This window comes from Numida meleagris, chromosome 1 (genome assembly GCF_002078875.1).
Source record: "Numida meleagris isolate 19003 breed g44 Domestic line chromosome 1, NumMel1.0, whole genome shotgun sequence".
Taxonomy (NCBI): domain Eukaryota; kingdom Metazoa; phylum Chordata; class Aves; order Galliformes; family Numididae; genus Numida; species Numida meleagris.
The window spans coordinates 31,191,558-31,210,477 of NC_034409.1; the positions used below are offsets into that span (position 1 = coordinate 31,191,558).

General features: G+C 37.0%; 1 protein-coding gene across 1 annotated transcript in view; it reads right to left on the bottom strand.

Annotated features, from left to right (window-relative positions):
- SCAF11 (SR-related CTD associated factor 11) overlaps nucleotides 1-18,920 on the bottom strand; it is a 41,575-nt gene that overhangs the window by 7,523 nt on the left and 15,132 nt on the right. The window contains exons 4-11 of the mRNA XM_021385005.1: nucleotides 13,856-13,930; nucleotides 12,041-12,138; nucleotides 11,153-11,220; nucleotides 10,481-10,527; nucleotides 7,876-7,982; nucleotides 6,881-6,970; nucleotides 5,742-5,848; nucleotides 297-2,798 (exon numbers count right to left, since the gene is read on the bottom strand). Of these exons, the coding sequence (XP_021240680.1) occupies nucleotides 297-2,798; nucleotides 5,742-5,848; nucleotides 6,881-6,970; nucleotides 7,876-7,982; nucleotides 10,481-10,527; nucleotides 11,153-11,220; nucleotides 12,041-12,138; nucleotides 13,856-13,930 (3,094 nt within the window). The remainder of the gene's footprint in view (nucleotides 1-296; nucleotides 2,799-5,741; nucleotides 5,849-6,880; nucleotides 6,971-7,875; nucleotides 7,983-10,480; nucleotides 10,528-11,152; nucleotides 11,221-12,040; nucleotides 12,139-13,855; nucleotides 13,931-18,920) is intronic.

The window sequence follows — 18,920 nt, forward strand, 5'->3', positions numbered from 1 at the left end:
CATTGTGCATCTGCTAAAAGTAACCACAAAGATGTTTTCTCTTCAGCCAAACTGATTTAAAGTTGTACTCTTTAGGTGCCTAGTTGTAAGCTACATAAAAATTCTGACTTTAAGCAAAATCAAAAAGCCACCAAAACCCTGACAAAACACTATAAATCCATATTTCACATTGCAAAGTTACTACAAATTCACCCCCAATTTATTTTGAAGAACTAGTCAACTAACAGAACAACATGACTAGAATTTTACTCATCTACTGCATCTGTGACTAAACTTTGTTTCAAAACTCTGAATACCTTGTTCAAGTGTCTCCTCTTCTTGTCTAGTTCCCCATCCAGACTGTGGGCTTGATGAGTTTCGTCCTCTTCTTGAATAATAATTCTGCACATCAGCAGGTAAAGTCTTTCTTACAGCCCAGCTGGATGCAGACGTCCACCCAGATCTATCAGCAGGTGTATCAAAAGAATCCTGTTCATTCTTACGCTTGTATGGCTGTTGCTCTGAGAACCTTGTAGTTTCATTCCCAGAACCATTTGAGTTCCCTGAGAGAGGTTTTCTACTCTGCCAGTGATTTTCATTCTGGTCTCCGTATGTGAAACCACCTCTTCCACGCCCACCTCTGCCACGGTGACCTCTCCCCCTATTTGGAATCCAACCTGGTCCAAAGTTTTTGTTCCACGACTGCCCTGAATTATCGTGTCTGCTGTCTTCCCAATGAGGTCTGTCTCTATCTCTGTTCTTGACCTCGGGAACGGAGTTTATCCTTTCCATTACCCAGTCTGGACAATCATTCCTCCGCTTGTCTGGAGAACACTGAGCATCACTGCTTTTTTCCATATTGTCCTTCTCCTTTAGACTTTCATTCAGTGTCTCTTGATCACTTCTTCTGTATCGATCATTTCCTCTGGGACTCCTCCAGCTGTCATTTGCCCATCTATCTTTCCAACGAGGTGAATGACCATCCCTCTCATTTCTAGAGAATGAAGAACCTTTGTTTCTCGTCCTTGATTGTGATCTTGACCTAGATCGTGACCGGGACCTAGACCATCTCCTATTTCTTCTCTCTCTGTCACGATCTCTTCTCTGACAATCTCTATCACTGCTTCGAGATCTAGATTTTTGTCTCGGAGACGAATCCCTTGTTCTTGACCGAGAAGATGATCTCCTGCTTTCCCTGACAGTTTCTCTCTTGGGAGATCGAGATGGTGTTTTTCGCTCATCTTTGAGTGTCTCTCCTTTTGGAGACTGAGACAAGGATCTCCTTCCCTCCCCAACAGTTTCCTTCTTGGGTGATCGGGAACTCCTCTCTCTGGACATCTCCCTTTTAGGGGACGGTGACTGAGATTTCCTGCCCTCTCTCCTAGAAGGAGACCAAGTTGTTGATGGTGAGTGAAATCGAGACCGTCTCGTTCGAGTCTTTTTGTCTTTTTTGGGTTCTGACTGACACTCTCCTTCTTGGCGCATAGTTTCATCTTTTTCATCAGAAAATCCTGACACTGATGCAGAGTTTGCTGCATCACACTGTAAGGAGTCCATTTTTCCCTGCTCTACACTTTCAGCTGGTGGCAACTGTTCACTTTGAGGTTCATTCTGGTCACTGCAAAATGAATCACAATCCATTGGTATCATTTCATTGTTATCCTCACCAAAATGTTTATGTTCAGCATTTATCACAAGTGACTCTGAAGTTCTGCTCTCTTCACCCTCTGGCATGGGGCTTTCCTTTAAGGCTTGCTCCGATGTACTGTCTATAGAAGCATTGCATATTAACGTATCTGGTTCTTTATCAGTTTTAGAGTTTTGAGTATTTGTACTTGCACAGTCCACTGTTGTCTTTTCATCTGCCTTAGAATCATCTTCTTCTGTGGTTTCCATATGCTCATGCAATTTAGTTCTGGGGCTCTCTAATGGTTGATCTTGTTCCAAAGACTCTGGATGTTCCAGCAATTCATTTTCTGGACTAGTTATTGGTTGATGTACTTTCGTCAAAGTATTTATGTTCTCAAGTAATTCTTTCTGAGGACTACACACTGTCTCATCTAAATTTTCAAATGTTGCACGGTCACACAGTTCAACCCTGGGACTAGACGCTGTTTCCATTTGTTCAGGAGTATTTTCACAGGCATCCTGACTCTTAAGTTCTATATTTTTTTCATTAAGATCTTTTATTTCAAATTCCTGACTTTCTCCTCCTAAAGCTAATACTGGAGATGTTTGGACAGAGAAACTCACATCTCCGTTGCCTGAAGTATCTTCCTCACATTCTCCTGCAGTTTCCTCAATTTCTGCATGTTCATTACAGCTTTCCAATCCATTAGCAGATTCTGTTTCTGCATCATTTTTCTGTGGAAGGTTTGCACTACTGCTTTCGTTATCTGACTGCTGGTCTTTATCTACTGTTAGAACTGCTTCAGACTCAGCATCGTCATCATCATCCACTGAATCACTGGATGATTTTTCAGAACGTGCAGAACTTCTCAGTTTCTTTTTTGCCAGAGGTGTTCGTTGTTTAACTATTCTTTTAGACTTCCGTTTTGGAGGAACATTCTCTGATTCTGAAGAGGATTTATTCAGAGGTGGATTACTGCCATCAGGGGCACTGCACGCAGAACTGCTTGACCGAGGTGAGCTCCGAGACTGACTCAGAGTCTCATTTTTGGTGTTCCGCGCAGACCTTCTTCTAGGAGTAGTATTAACAGACTTCCTTCTAGCTCCCCTAGTGCCAGATGAACCTGATGCTTGCTTTTTCTCTTCTCCTTCTTGGGCACATGCAACAGCATATCCTTTCCCTAAAGATTCTAATAAAAGCAGAATACCTTAATGCTTGGAAATAAACATTTACACAAATACAGTTAAGACCATAAAATGACACTCTTGTTTAATGGATATTATCAAATAATACAATATACAATTCAGTACGAAATGCTGCCAGACCATAACTAGCTAAAATAAAGTCCCCTCCAGCCCGCCCCAGTGCAGATTCTCTTTAAAGAACAGAATCAAACTAACAAAATTAAATATTAGGCACCAGGAGATGCATTTCAGAAGCAGTGCTGACATGGCTGTATGGACAATAATGGTATTCACAATTAAACCGCTGCTGATAAAGCAAGAACGATGCTCAAATACAGTCAGCATTTAAGCTGTTAAAAAGTAACCAAGTAAATATCTGATGTTTTTAGCATATAGCAATTCCTGCCGTTCTTGTGTGCAGGCCTTGTTGTCAGCGAAGCCTCAATATTATGGAAGTGAAGCTCAATACTACAGAAGAGAAACACAGGACTAGAGTAAGATTTTCAAACCATCAGGGACAATCACACGGGAAGCACTTGATGAGAAGTACCAGTGACAACAAAACTCCCTACAAAATCTAATTTCTGACAGCGCAAACTCATTCTGAAGTTTTAAGAAAGTCCTACACTCCATGACAAACAGGACAAAGTCTGCTGCCTTGCAGCAGAGGGAATAGATGGTATGTACTCTGAAAGCTTATGAGTGACAGCTCAAGAATTTAAGATAAATGATAATTAATATACTCAAATTTAATACTCTATTCAGAACTATATTAATTTCTTGAGATGTCCATTACTTGGTTTCATACTTTGCATAGACTTCAGAAATCCAGAATTTGCTCCTTAAATTCATTCTCTTCACAACTTCGTTTCTTAAACAGTAGGAACTTGCTTAGAAAGATTCATTTCAACAGATTTTGCAATGAATTTATCACATCTCACAAATACTAAAATATTTGCTTTATGAACTATTTAAGAATATATATTAAAATAAGAGAGAAATAAGACAAAGGAGCAAAAAAGTCTCAAATATATATATTTTAAGCTTGTACGTGTATTTTTTTCATTTCCCTTTCTCATTTTTCACCTTTGCAGAACGTCCCTGTTTCACCTGTGTTTCCTCCATCTTCTGCCTCTTTCTTCATCTCATATTACTTGTAAGAGAAGAGGTCACTCCCTTCTCCTTCATGTATTTGCATGCCATGCATCTCTAAAAGTATTCAGGTTACATTTCTCCTTGCTTTTGTCTCTACCATGTTTTCCCTGTGTGTTTCCTCTCTTACGCTGATATAAAAAAATTAACTGGAGAAGGAACACCCACTCACAGAATGTGCCCCAGATCCACAGGGGACATCTTCACATTCAACATCTACCAGTTTCACTAGGGAGATGTGAAGACACTGCCTCATATTTCCAGCATGCTCCTTATTGGTAGGAAGTCTTCAAGTCAAATATGAAGATTACTTAATTTTAGCATCCACATACTAAAATGTTTTAAGTTTCAGTGTTGATGACTGTTTTCCACTTTGTCTACAGCAAAAGTGATCTATTACATTAAGTATCTAAACTCTAGTTTAGGTGTGGCAAAAGCATATTTACAGAAGTAAATTTATTTGCTGTCTTTTTAGCTTGGCTATTTTACATTTCAAAAAATTTCACCTTTAGTTGAGAAAATGGAATGCTTGTTTAAGAATTATCTAACTTCTAACCTAGGCAAGTGAGAAAAATGTTTTTTAAATTTATATTTCAAATATATTTCCCTTTTTACTCCCTGTAAAGATTCTATTTTCCGCTTCTCCCAAAAGACAGCATAAGGCATTTACTTTCACGTTCTGCATTAGAAGTTGACAATATCATCAGTACTTGTGAATCAGTTGCAGAAATTATCAAAGGTAATTAATCATCTGTTCTAAATTGCCAAATATTGAAAAGTAATTTGGAGCTTACTTAAACACTCTTCAACTCATAGAAAAACTGATTATTTTTCCCCCTGCTTCTTGCACATAGCAAAGAAGCCTGACAGTATAAGTGAAAAGGAGAAGGAAAATGACGAGTTAGGATACACTCATTACTATTAGAAGCAGAAACAGTAAGCATCAGTTAAACTGACAAAAAGGCCAGAGGAAGTAACCTATTTTTTACTGGCAAATGGGGAAGTGAAATAAGTACATTTAACAAGAATGCAGAATATGAACTAATAAAGCATCTCTTCAATCACCCTCCTACTTAATTCTTCCCTATAATTCACCTCCTTGATTCAAGGAGGCCAAAAGAGACCAAAATCTCTCCCATCCTGTTTCCTACTCATCAAATTAAAGTAGTCTAATTCCAAACTGAAAGAAGGTATCATCTCCGGCCTTAAAAGAACAACACTCTTGTTTCCACTTCTTGAATTTGTGCAGTCAAGGGGAAGAGATGCTACAATCAGGCTGCGTACGGAAAGACAGGCAGTTAAAGCAACTGGAGAAAGGCAATCCCTTCCACGTCTTGCCTTCTGCTAAATTCCTGCCACACTGTGGAGATCTTGAGAACCTGTGCAAGTTTCTGCCCTGCTGAGCTTATAAACATACTGAAAGAGATCCATATATTGCAGTTTCCAGACTATTCTTGTCAGTCAGGAAATGTACCACTGGAATACATCAAGCAACTCAGAATGTATCATAATGCAGTGTGTATCCTTAAATAGGAAGAGCTGTAACGTGAGAAAAAATTTGGAATTTAGGAAAGGAATTAAGTTACATAAAACACTTGCTTTTAGAATGATTTAAGTTGTATATTCCAATTTCAGAAGTCAGTCAACTGATTTTGAAATAGCATCAAACTAACTACGTCAAAGCATTTTGTTTCCCTTCTCAGCTGCAACTATATACTCCGCTTTGAATTTTGAGAATGATGTTTTAACAATACTCCACATTAGCTATAAACAAAACTTACAAAAAAAAAGTTTACCAAAGTTTTCCAAAGGCCTGACAGTTGTTGGAAGAACTGCCCCCGCCACTGTAGGAGAAGTGAGAAGAAAGGTCTCAGCTTCAGCTCCGTAAGACACTAAAGGAATTCTGGAAAAGGGAAATCATTAACGTTAGCTGTTGTAGTTGCTTGGAGGAAGTTTGGGAAAGAATGCTTAAAAACATTATGCAAGCACGAGATTTCTACCTTACAGTGAAAAGAGAAATACAAAGTCGATAGAAAACAAAACAAAGCTTTCCTTCTTTAAGGCTTACTGTGAGGTCTAATCTGGTCAAATAGTTCGAAGAAAGTATGTTATGTTAAAGCAATATACACTTAAAGTCAAACACAACTGTAACAAAGAGACTACTCCAAATTAGTAGACTATACTACTGGAAGCAAAATCCTGAATGCTAATAGAGCGCTTCAGTGAAAGAAGAGCGTTTTTTCAGCAGAAATATGAGACACAACGTACAAAACTTTAGTTGTAGATCTACCACTTCTAAGTCACCACTGAGTTGGAATTAAACTTTCCCTAAGGAAAAGGGTGTGTAAAAAAAATAAATATAACTTGTTATTTAAATCCTAAGTGGAGCTTTTAATTATAATCAAAAATCTCTTATCCAATTTCTGTAGTCTGTTTTATACCAAAGACACACGTATGTAGTAGAATTAATATTGAAGATAGCCAATTTTTTTTTAATTTTAAATCTTTTATTTTTATACTTCTGCTTTAGATTCATTAAAATACCTTCAGCGTATGTTTCAATGCTCATTTATCTGCTCTCTGACAAAAAATTTCTCATGTTCCGTTTCATTTGATAAAATCCCTCCAACTCCTTCTGTAGGAATTTGTTTATAAACAGTCACAGAAAAAGTGCCGGAACCATCACAAAGGGGAGTCAGACTGACATTAGGACAAGCACACCCTGATCTTTAATGATAGAAATAATTTAAAGAGCACATTTACGCTACCTTACGCTACCTTCAAAATTAAGTGAAACTATGTGTAAGCTTGCAGTTTCATGAGAAGTGATAGATGCACACATGAATGGAGTTACTGTGCTCATCATGAGGATCAAAGAAAAGCTCTACAAGATACAGAAAAGAATCTATTTACATAAAATTAGCATGACGTATACCTTTCAACTCTAGCCAGCACTGACGAACAGGACAATTCCAGTTCTTGTCTCTTCTGCCTGATCACTGCATTGACTTCTGTGAATTCTGTACTAAAATACAAACATCATGCCATTTAGTAATACCTTTTACTATCACAATTCCGTATTTCAATAACTGCTTCTATCAATTGCTAATTTTCAAGCTTAACTGTATTAAAAGTTTCAGCAGCTATGATGCAAGTATATACATATACAGTTTGAAGGGAAAAGCAGTCACAGCAAGGGCAACAGAAGTCCTAAATATACTTTTAGGCAGAGCAAATGCAAAATAGGCCATAAAATGCACGTTCTGGGGAGCTGAATGACGGGGAAAACTTTGTACCTCTTTTGTATGTATTGTATTTTTTCCCTTTATGGATTTTTCATTTATAAACTGTTGAAAACATACCAACAGTATTCTTTTTATGAGGTCATCAACATCCAAATAATGTTATTCTAGACTGTTCTTCAGCTAGTCTTTTTCTCCTTTGAAAAAATATTTCTCATGCTCCTTAAGCACTAGGTTCATTATGCAAAATTACTTTGTGTACATTGAAAGTGTTCCTCTTCGAGTCACCAAACAACAACAAGACAATTGTTTCTGCTACAAACCAGGAGATTTATTGCTAGCTGTTTTACTAACTGCTCTAGTAATAACAGGACTAGCCCTTTCCTATTCCAGGCTTCAATTTTGCAAGGACTTGAAATACGAGCGAAATTTCTATTAAATCAATGAAATCAAGAGCACATCCTTAAATATTTTATGCTGAACACACAGCAGATATTGGGATGTGGGTTTAACTGTACTCATTTTGAAGTGTTTGTGAGTGTTTATAACTGCTGATTTGTAACAAATATAAGAGCAGTAAAACTTCAAAATATTTCAAGGCAGTAATATACAGATAGAAGCAGAAGGAGCTATAGTATCTACAATACAGGAACTTGTAATTTTATTTTGAGCATTGGCATACACTAACCAGTTATTTCTACAGCTAAGAAAGGATTCTTCATTGCTACCGCCAGCTGGAAGCGTACTATAGAAACCAGTTCTGAAGCACTCATTCCAGCAGGTCTGTCTTCTGGTCTGCAAAAAAAAAAAAAAAATAACATGAAAAATGAAATAATTAGCATTTAATACATAAACATGAATTGAAATTAAACATCAGCTAGACTTCAGCTCAGAAAAAGCAGGCTCAATATTAGTTCCATTTGCCACTACATCAAATGGGAATTTTGAGACTGAAGAGAGGAAATTTAACATGCACTCTTTGCAAATAAAATTCATTTTTTCAGGCTCTCCATAGCAAAATCTTTAATGCTTCATATAGAAACTATACATAAATGAACCCAATCTTTACTCTTTCACAATTCCCATCTCTGCCACCTAATGAACCACAGTAAGGGCAGTTCTAGCACCTTCAGACAGATCCCTTCTGCTCGTTGCACGTTTGATTTACAGAAAACATGTAAGTGGCTGGGATTCTTCTTTGTCTTTAGGTAGAATCAGAAAATTCAAGGTTAACAGGTATGTCTGTTTACTGCACCCTCACAAAGAGAAAATACTCAAAATCAGCTTTATATCTCAACGGATACCACCTTTTATTTCAATAGTTAACAATACGTAAGAAATCATTGCATGCTAGCACATTGCTTTTTGCACTGCATTCAGCTTGAATCTGTTGCTGTGCTCTGGGCTGGCTACAAAAAAACCCTGAACAATAATCCTCCAGACACATTTCCCAGACTACCAGACTGGCACACTAATCTACAGTGACCTGCTTTTGCCGCACATCCTATCACCTCAAGGGCTAACGTCAGCTGGAATTTGACTGAGACATTCCTACTCATTCCCTGTCATTCATATTTTAAGATGGGAACTTACAGAAAATATTTACTCCAAAGGAAAATAAACTTTGTAAGAAGACAGACATTATTTATGTCTCAAGTATGCAGTCATTTTCTACACGCTCTGTGAAACTTTGGCCCAGAAAACCATTTGGCAGTACCATAATCTATTTCATCACAGTAAGTTTCTCCTAAAAGCTGTTTTAAAAATGTTTTAAAGATGCTCTTGTTTTGGGCATTAGCATTTTCCTCTCCATCAAAAAAAAAAAAGGTTTCCAAGTGTTCCACAAGTATTTTTGTGAAGTGGCGGTAGGTAATCAGTGCTTCCATTCAAATGTTGAACATACACTGGATAATTAAATTAAGCATTGTACTTCCTCCCAAAGCTTTTCTTTTTGCAGATTTTTTTTTTTTAATAATCAATACTGTTTGAGACAACGCTACTAATCTGTACAATGAATCACAGAAATTAGATATGAAATGTTGATCAACCTGGAAGCCAAATCAGTGCTTGATCTACCACTAAGCCCCATCCTTCCAGTTCCAAACCTCTTCAGATCAACGAAAGGTAACATTGACTCTAGCTGGTAAAACAAAAATTCTAAATACCTGACTTAGGAGATGAGGGAGGCTGGAGCTAAAGACAGCCTTACAACTATGGTGGATAAGCATTGAATAAGTGTAAGTGACAACTCAGGCCACCAGCTACACAACGCCGCATGATAGAGTACGTCCCCTTATACCACATGAAAGAAGGCAGTAGGCAAAATAAGGACCTGAACACAGAAATTCCTCTCAATTTTTGAACTTTAGGTAAGACAAAATAACAAACACCAACACTCAGTCACACTTCAAAGAGATGTGGTTGATGCCCCGTCTCTAGAGACTTTCAAGGCCAGGCTGGACCAGGCTTAGAGCAACCTGATCTAGCTGTGGTGTCCCTGTTCATTGCAGGGGAACTGGACTAGACAACCTTAGAAGTCCCTTTGAACATTAAGGATTCATGATTCTAAAATGAAATCAATTACCTACAACTACCTCGTGCAAACAAATTTACAGGTTAACTTCCTCTGATTAGGAAAGCACTGATCACTAAGTTGTGCGACAGAAACCTGAAATATTTCTGAAAGGAGGGAAAGCAGAAATCAAACAAGAGAGCTTTTGTAGCTGCTTAAAAATTCCACTTAGAACACGCTATTACAAAATTACGAAATTACAGGCTAAAAACTATGAAGAAAATAAGAAGCCTGGGAAAATAAACATTCACAGAGCTATCTCCTGTTAAAAATCAACTTAATGCAAACTAGAATGTCCATGGCTTATTCTTAACAAATTGGTTCACTACTACTATTCAAATTTTCATTAAAAATAATGAAAATTCTCATATCCTTCGTATAATGATACTTAGGTTAACAGCTTGTAGCTGATCCTGCCTTCTCTTGATGAATAAAGATAGAAGTAGGGTAGTTACAGTGTTTTACAATGTGACATCCTAATCCAAACGAAAATATTTACCACCTCAAAAATGCCTGGGAGAGAGAAAACATCATGTAACTCAGTATACTACATTTTAATCACTTCCTTCACGCCAAAGCAAGATAAACTGAACAGTTTTGGATCATTCTAGAATTAATGAACATGAAGTTAGCTTAAAAATAAGGTGAAAGGCTGTTTTAAACATGCCTTCATGAAAAAAATGTTTATAAGTGTTTCATTATCAGAACCAACCTTGCTTACCTTCATAGACAGAGACTTCTTGTTTTGTTTGTCATACAAAATATTACCTGTGTGAAATAAGCAAAACTGTCATCTAAACTTTAACATTTTAGTTTTTAATTGTTCATTAAAATTGTTAACACAATAAGATGTTAATTAAAAAAAAAATGCATCTCAAGATGATTTGCAATGTGCTTACACAACTTAAGTAAAAGTAAAACCTTCACAATAATCTTTTATACATCAACTAGTTTTCACTTCTTCTGATACTTGCTTACTTCCAGGAGTTATGAATACACAGAACAATACCCATCAACTGAGCCTCATAATACTGCTCAGTGCTTTTTGTTCCTGAACTCTCAGTAAAAAACTTCCTGGTTTTTGCTTATCATTAGCTGTGCACCAACAATGTGTCATATACAATGATCTTACACGGAAACTAAATACAATTCCTTTGTGACTGAAGTCAGAAGAGGTAGTCCTTCCAGTAAAGCGACTATAGTAGTTCCTGATACTGCAGCTTTGTTCTCCTAAGCTTCAAGCTTCCATTCCCAGGCATTTGGTTTATATGTGCAAATATAAACAATAATAATAATATAATACCAAAAAAATAAGCACATCAAGAAAAGTAATTGTAGAGTTGCGCAATAAAACCCAGCCATTTTAGCAAACAGAGAACAAATAACAACTTACTGTATTTCTTCTTCACAACTTTGCTCAGTTTTGCTGCTAAAGGCCCTCTGTCTGAACATACAGCTCCCCTGCAATATTAACAGAAGATATTACGAAAGCAGCAACATTCATGGGCATACCTAAACTATGAGTTTATACACTCAAAATCAGTTTCTGAGTCAAGGAATTTTTATTTCATGTTCATAAACCAGCATTCTGACTGCTATTAAAACCTAACCTTGTATCCTGTGCATCTTCCATGTATTGAATGCTGAAGTGCTTTAAAAAGCTTATGAATAGAAAAAAAATCCATTTACAGAACAAAATTTAGTTTTCTGTATTAAATCTGAATGGTTAACTTCGCTTGATTTCATGGTAGACTTGTGAAAGGTGTCACAACCTGCTACATAAACGTTAAAAGAAAAGAGAAGTCAACAGTGATTCAGAGAGGTGAAACTATCAATCTTATTTTCCAGTATTAGTAAAAAACAAAAAGGTAATTTATTTCCAGTTATCTTTTCTTTAGTGAAGTCTGATCTCAAGGAGTCCACTCAAGGAGTGAAGTCTGTGTACACCATAAACTCAACTAAACACTGACTTCAAATTATCACTATTTAGTAACATTTATCTGCAGAATCCTAACCTTCCCTAATGCAAAACAACAAGTGCAAGAACCAATTTTTTCAAAACAGGAATGTCATTTCTATACCTCCCTCTCAAACTCACTAGAATGAAAAAAAGCTGTTGACTACAGCTGCAAGAAGTAGAAGCTCAATTTTTTTTAGTAGAAGCTTTGATTTTTTTACAAACATTTTTAATTTAAATTCCAGGGTATACATTCCTATAAGATTTCAGCTTAGATTTTGACTATTTCAAATTAGAATGCTTTACATTAAGTGCACTACCAACCTCAGGAATCTTCTCATCTTTGCATGGCTACATTTTTCCTTATTCCAGGCACAGTATTCCTCTTCTTTCTTTCTCTTTTGCTGTTTTTCTACCTGAACCTGCATTGAAAAAACGAAATCAGTCTAGTCTAGAATCTCAATAAACGTGGGCTTTAAGTATATCTCAATAAACACAGGCTTTAAATGTGTTCGAGTTCTCTTAAGGTCTACACAAAAATAAGCTCAAACAGAAGGACTTAAAACTACTCTCAAATCAGAGCTTCCTTCATCTCGCAGTTCACAGATTTGAAGATTTTTTTTTATTAAACAGAGAAAAAACATCCTGATATGTATATTGACTATGCCAGAGATGCACAGTAATTCCACAGCATCAGAAATCTCTGAACATTCAGCCTGCCATGGCAAGGATCTCGAGCCTATGCACCATCCCTCACTGAGAATTTGGTAGTTGAAATTTTTTAAACTGAAACTTGGTTGAATTGAATACACTAAGTTCAGCTTTGGAAAACACTTTATTAACATTCTATTCTAAATGCTTGCTTTCTCGTCATTAAACAAAAAAAATCCAGTTCTCCTCTAGAGTAATGTAAGTTAAGGATTTCATATAACATTCCCCCTCCTCCCAGTTTTCCAAATTCTAAGAACTTCTTATATACTACCAAGTCACTTCAGTGTCTACATTTCCATTGCTTTCACTAGACATTTCATATTTCCTTTTTCTATAATCTTGACTTCATAAGTTATTTTTTAAGCTGTTAGTGTCCTAATTATGAATACCATGCTAGGCAAGCTGCCCACGTGCTGACACCGCCCCTGCTAACACTGACCACTACGTCAACAATTCCCAGTACACATTCCATCTGTCCCTGCTGCTCTTTTCAGAGTAGGGCCCTTATTCTTTGTCTACTGTTCATAACGCAGTTCTGTGAACAAAAACCCCTTCAAACCAGATTTTGATATGGCCTTGAAACTCTTCCAAATGAAACCTTCAGTTTATCTGCCTTCAGCTGCTTCTGTGGTTCTTCAGAAATAAAAACAACAGAACATGCTACATATGGTTTTTGCCGAGAAGGAAACGGCCGCGGCTGTCGCCTGGTTGCTCTACAGTTGAGTACCTGGGGCTCTCGAAGCACAAGAAATGGCCAGAAGGAGCCTGTGTCCTAAGCATGGCCAAAAGCAAAGCCAGCAGCTTTGGAATTACTTGTAACCACAGTTTTACCACAGAACCTCAGAACTGTGCATAGAAATATCAGCATCTTTTTATATATGTTTTCAAGACTGTCTATCACTATTTAATCTTCCTGACTGATAACCTGCTCTACACAACAGTGATTTTCAGAAGAACTGAAAGGTGAAAAGATTCAGCAATTTAGGCTGAGCAAGGCTTAGCATTAATCGATTCCTCTTTCATTCATTAGTTTTTGTCCCTGAATTGGAGACTACGAACACAAAAGACCTCTCTTAGCTAAAAAGAATATACAAGATGGCATGCTTAATATAGCACTTATTTACATAACCTAGTTTAAAAAAGTACTTTGAGACCAATTACTGTAGTTCTATTGCTGGATATATCAGGAATGTTCAAAGATAGTATGCAGTACCAATAACAACATTATGATTATTATTACTGTAAACATTTTGTTTGAAAAAAATGTTAGAGTAATTCCTAGCTTCAAGTATCTAATATAAACATTACAGCTGTAATTATTTCATTAGAAAATCTTATTTAACACAGACATCCGAATAAAAGGCTGCACCATAACTCACACATTAACATAACTGAAGCTATCTAAGAAAAAGCAGGCCTGAAACTTACCTTTACCTGTTCTAATGCACCAAGCTGACATACTGCTTGAAACGGTCTGCGATCAATAGGACAGGAAGCCTGCATCTGAAAAATTATTTTTCCCATTACAAAATTTATAGTAAGCTATGACAAATCTCATCTCCCGCTACATTTATTCAATAATATAGTAGCTTACAGAACAACAGAAAGTTAAATCCCTGGTAGGTAATGCTGGTTTTATACCAATGCACAAACATCTTCCTCATTTCTTAATGCCGAACACAGGATACTAACAAACACTAGGAATAAAACAGTACATAACTCCAGGACATAGGTGGGGACAGATGTCATAGACAGTAGTTTCACCTCTCAGCTTCAGTCCTCTAACAAGTGTGGAGTTCACTGGCACATATCCTGATGTCTGAGCTACCAAACTTTTAAATCCACCAATATCTTTTTGACAGAAATGAAACAAGTGATTCCCTGCAAGTCAGTACTGCTTCAATCTCTGCTCAAACTCCCCAGCCTTCCTTCCTGTCTGCCACCAGAGTATTGTTTTCACAGTTCTCTGCTGCCCACTTAGGACTTTTCATATTTAGGCTTTGACATCCACTACATTGTGGCACTTCCAATACTGACCCAGAAGCAACAAGACAGAAGTAAGTTTCCATATACAGCCAAGAATCACAGTGCACTGCTGCTCTGTTGCACACTGTCAGCAAGTGCTCAAGATAAAATTATCTTCTGCTTACCAGTTCCTCCCTCAAGTTTAACGAGCAATAGTGCAAACTGACACTCTATTATTAATTTAGCAGCATTGGTAGCTATATAACTGAAAAAATAAAAGAAACTATAAACAGCCCACCATTCAAAAATTCACGTGAACGGAAGTAAAAGTGCAGAAAGAAACTAAGCTAAAACCAGAGTCCCCTTCCATAGCCCTTCCTGAAATACTGCAAAACCTGGCAGATCAAAAGCAAACAGGGTAACATCTTTGCTCCACGTATACATCTATTTGAATGCATTACATCTCCCCCTTTTTTATTTTTCAGTCTGCAGAGAGAACTGACTCCCATGTTTGAAACAGCTCAAGTTTTCACAAAATGCTTTGCAAAAGAGTGAAATGGAAGGTTATTTTACCCTACAGTTACACTCAGAAGAATAAAATATTAATAACCACAGAAAATTCACCTGAAACTCTGCCCAGCTGGATGGCAGAATCCACTTTCAGAGAAATCCATATGAAACTAGATAACTAGCTTTTGCCGCTACAGAATTATTTATTCATTTTAATTCGACATGCATGTTTGTAGGTCCCCCTCACCACCACCTTCACTTCAGAAGCCAACAGCAGCATAGTTCAGAAGTCTTTAAGAAAAAAAAAAAACACAACACAAACAAAACCAAACAACAAATCCAAACACAAAACAAAGAAAAACGAAATACCAGAGAAACCCTACAGATAGCCTTCAGCTCTAATTAATCCACTGAACAACAACAGCATATGAAGTGTATCATTTCTGCCCTGAAGATAACTACAACCCCATTTTTTATTTATGTAAGTAGGATGTAGTGTTAGAACTGCATGAGCGACTATGAGAAACCTGCACGTGAACTCTGCCCTGAAGTTCAATGATGAACTTCAAGTCTTTTCATTGGGACTTCTCATTTTCCAGTTGATTCTCTTCCTTTCTCCATTTCAGAGTGCTCAACCTCCTTACAATTCATGTAACCCAGACCCCAAACCTCGAGCATTTGGACAGCTTCCAACTTCAATTGAAGTAGATGGAACAGTTAAATTGAATTTGGAAAAAAAAAAGTTAAAAAACCCATCAGACAGCAGTACTTGCATGAACAAGTTGTCAAACGGGAAAAGTTAAAGCCCTTACCTCCTCTTTATGAAACTTCAGTATTTTATCCCAACTAAAAGCTATTCCACCTATTGGGGGATTTTTGATTGTTCCTGCTCTGTTAAAATTAGCATACTGGGCAACTAAATGAGATCCCTAAGGGCTCAGATTACAAAGACAGTTTTCATCCTGTAGTGAACATACAGCTACCCTGCAGTAACGTGGTGCTCAGCTGGCGTATGTGGCAGTATGAACCTGCTGCAAACTTCCCAGTAAGTACTTCCATTCACACATGTATCTAGGATTGTCAAAGACAGGAGGAAGCACCATTTTCCTAGTCATTCTCAGTCCCATTTCAGGATTTAGCTTAACTGAAAGTTCAGTTTTTGCAAGACAAACTGTTTCAAAATTGAATTTACACACGAATATGAAGTTATACTCACAAGTTTACATCACATGATGTAGCATATGACATATCATAGAATGCTAGCGTATCATAGCACAGCAATGATGTATCATAGAACGCTAAGTGTTACCAGCAGCAATTCAACTGATAAGCATTTTTAGTTCACTAGTTCACTTTTATATGACCTTTTTTTCCTGGAGAAATGCTTAACAATTACATACAGTTACAAGAAGCAGAAAGATAGGAAAACAACCTGGAAGAATCAAAAGCTACAGTAAGGCTCGGATATGTTCAGAAGGACAAGGTATTGTTTCTACTCCTATCCACTTGCTTTTCATAGCTCTAACAATCTGTGACAGTTTGCAACATATCTCAAGAGAACTCTCAAGAGAAATTCCAGTAAAGACAGGACAGTCTCATGTGCATCCCTGCCCTGTGTCCCCCAAAGGGGTACAATTGCCAGCAACTTTGAAGAAATTCAGAGTTTACGTTGTCCATACTACACTTCTGTCTAAACATGCATCAGTGGAAATGGAAGTAAAAAAAAAAAATTCTTCTGCCCTTTTTCCCCAGTAGTGAGGCTGAATTTATGCTAGAGGAAGAAGTTAGGGGGTAAGAAAAGATAGCCACAACTTTACAATAAGAAAACATGAAAAGTGGTGGCCTTCTACTCATTCCTTCCGTCATTCCTGAAAAGATGGCTCAGTAAACAAATGTGGCATCAAGACGTCCATTCTTCAGGGCAAGTTAGCCGCTCCTCTCTGCTGAAGCTTCTACACAGGCAATGTTATGAACAATAATGAACGTACACCATCCTTTGTGGGAGAAAAATTTAAGAAAAATAGCCATTGATACAGAATGAGTCCATGCAGTAGCTGTCACTTTCACTGTGCAAAATAGGGTGTGTGTATCGCAACCTTAGAAGAATTACAATTTCATATAATATCTTAATTTAACATAGATATCTAAAAATTGAAACAAAAAAGTCAGAACACGTCTTTAATATAACCCTGCAACCAATATTTACAAGTTCTCTTCCCAACTCTTCTGGGAGAAAAAAAGTAACTCAGCACACTGTTCAAATATCTGTTTTATTCTCCACATGAAACTACTTATAGTTTTCATGTTAAAACTAGTAACTCTGCAGCAACCCTTTCTTCCACCTATCCTGTGATATCTGAAGAACTATATACTATGTGTAAGTATACATGGAGCGTGTAACTCCCAGAAAAGCTTGTGCATATCTGCATCTGTTCCTAAGTTCTCTGAAAATACATTCAATAGTATTTTAATTGCTTCTAATGGTCTTCCAGCAAAATCTTGCTTCAGCTCTACAGGTGTAACTTGGTATTCAGTGTTTTTAAAACTACCACAGCACTACGAAACCGCAATCTCTAACCTGAAGGAGTAAGTGTGCCTTATTTTTAACAGCATCACTTCAAACAGCATTGAACTAAGTGATGAAGACAAAGGCTGAAGCAGTTATAGGTCTCGGGAATTTTTAGGAAGCTACTCAAAACAGGTTCAAATCGACCCACACAGTTCAGAAAACAGTCCTCAACAACTCTGCCTCCATCTTCAGTGATATGAGAGACCACAACTTCCATGCAGTCAGAAACATCTCTCCACATTTGGATGAAAAGATGACATCAGGAAATGCACTATTTTCTAGAAACAGGTCAGGACCCAGGATGATTTTTGCTGTTTACTTAAAATAATAAAACTCCAAACAACAAATCCACAAAAAAAAACACCAAACTTTCAAAGCTTCTGTAGTAATGCTTTAGAAAAAGTACTAACCACTTTAGCTAGTTTCTTCTTTCAAAAATATCACTGCTGTAAATAAAGACACAGAGCACATAAGAACAAAAATTCTAGTCTCAATATCTAATCAACGCACTAATTAGTTAGAATTTAAATAGCTGTTTTTTCTCTACTTAAGGCATTCAAGGTTGGGAGCTTTCACTTCTTATCCAAAATAATCATTTGTTGCTTTTATATCCCATATTATATTGACAGGTACTAGCAGAATAGTGGCTGTCCTTAGGAAAGGATGAAATTACTCATTACCTGCAAGGATTTGTGAAATTATGATAAAGAAGCAGCTGTGTCATTGTACCTTCTTTGATACTGTCTTACTGGGAGAACTTGAACCCAAGCTCAAAAACACTCACACTGTTTTACACCACACTCCACTAACAGATTTGTAAGCTGTCTTACACTTCACACGATAAATATGCCAAGAAAAAAAACGACACATAGGAGAACACGTAATTTGAAAAGAACATGTAGTTAGGAAAAAAAAGTCTAGGTTTTCCACAATGATTTGACTTTAAACGAGTTTTTCCTCAGATGCACTGTCTATGTATTCATGACGTCAATCAAGAAGCCTTTTTGTTATTTTTCAGGCTTAGGGTTTCTTTGAACACAATGCATATTTTGTTCGTGAATATAACCCTAAGACTGTCCACAGTGCTTTGCACTGCAGCAGATCACTGTGGAACATGACGCCACGTAAGCTGCTTTCTCCCTATATTCCTTAGGACAAAAGAAATCAAGATCAGAAAGATGTATACAAATTAAGAGTTCCAGTTTCCATACAGAACACTTAAAAAAAAAAAACAAACAAAACAACAAAGAAGTAATGACTGTTGTAAGATTAGAACACCTGCTAGAAACGTAATGCACGTGGAACTCCTTGTGCAAACTGCTTAGGGTTTTTTTTGTTGTTGTTTTTCTTTTTTGGACTGACACTGCACAGAGTCTGTTTGAACGTGCCCCAAAGCTTTGGAGAACTTACAGCTAAATGTACTCCATTTTCAAACCCTCCAGATAAGAA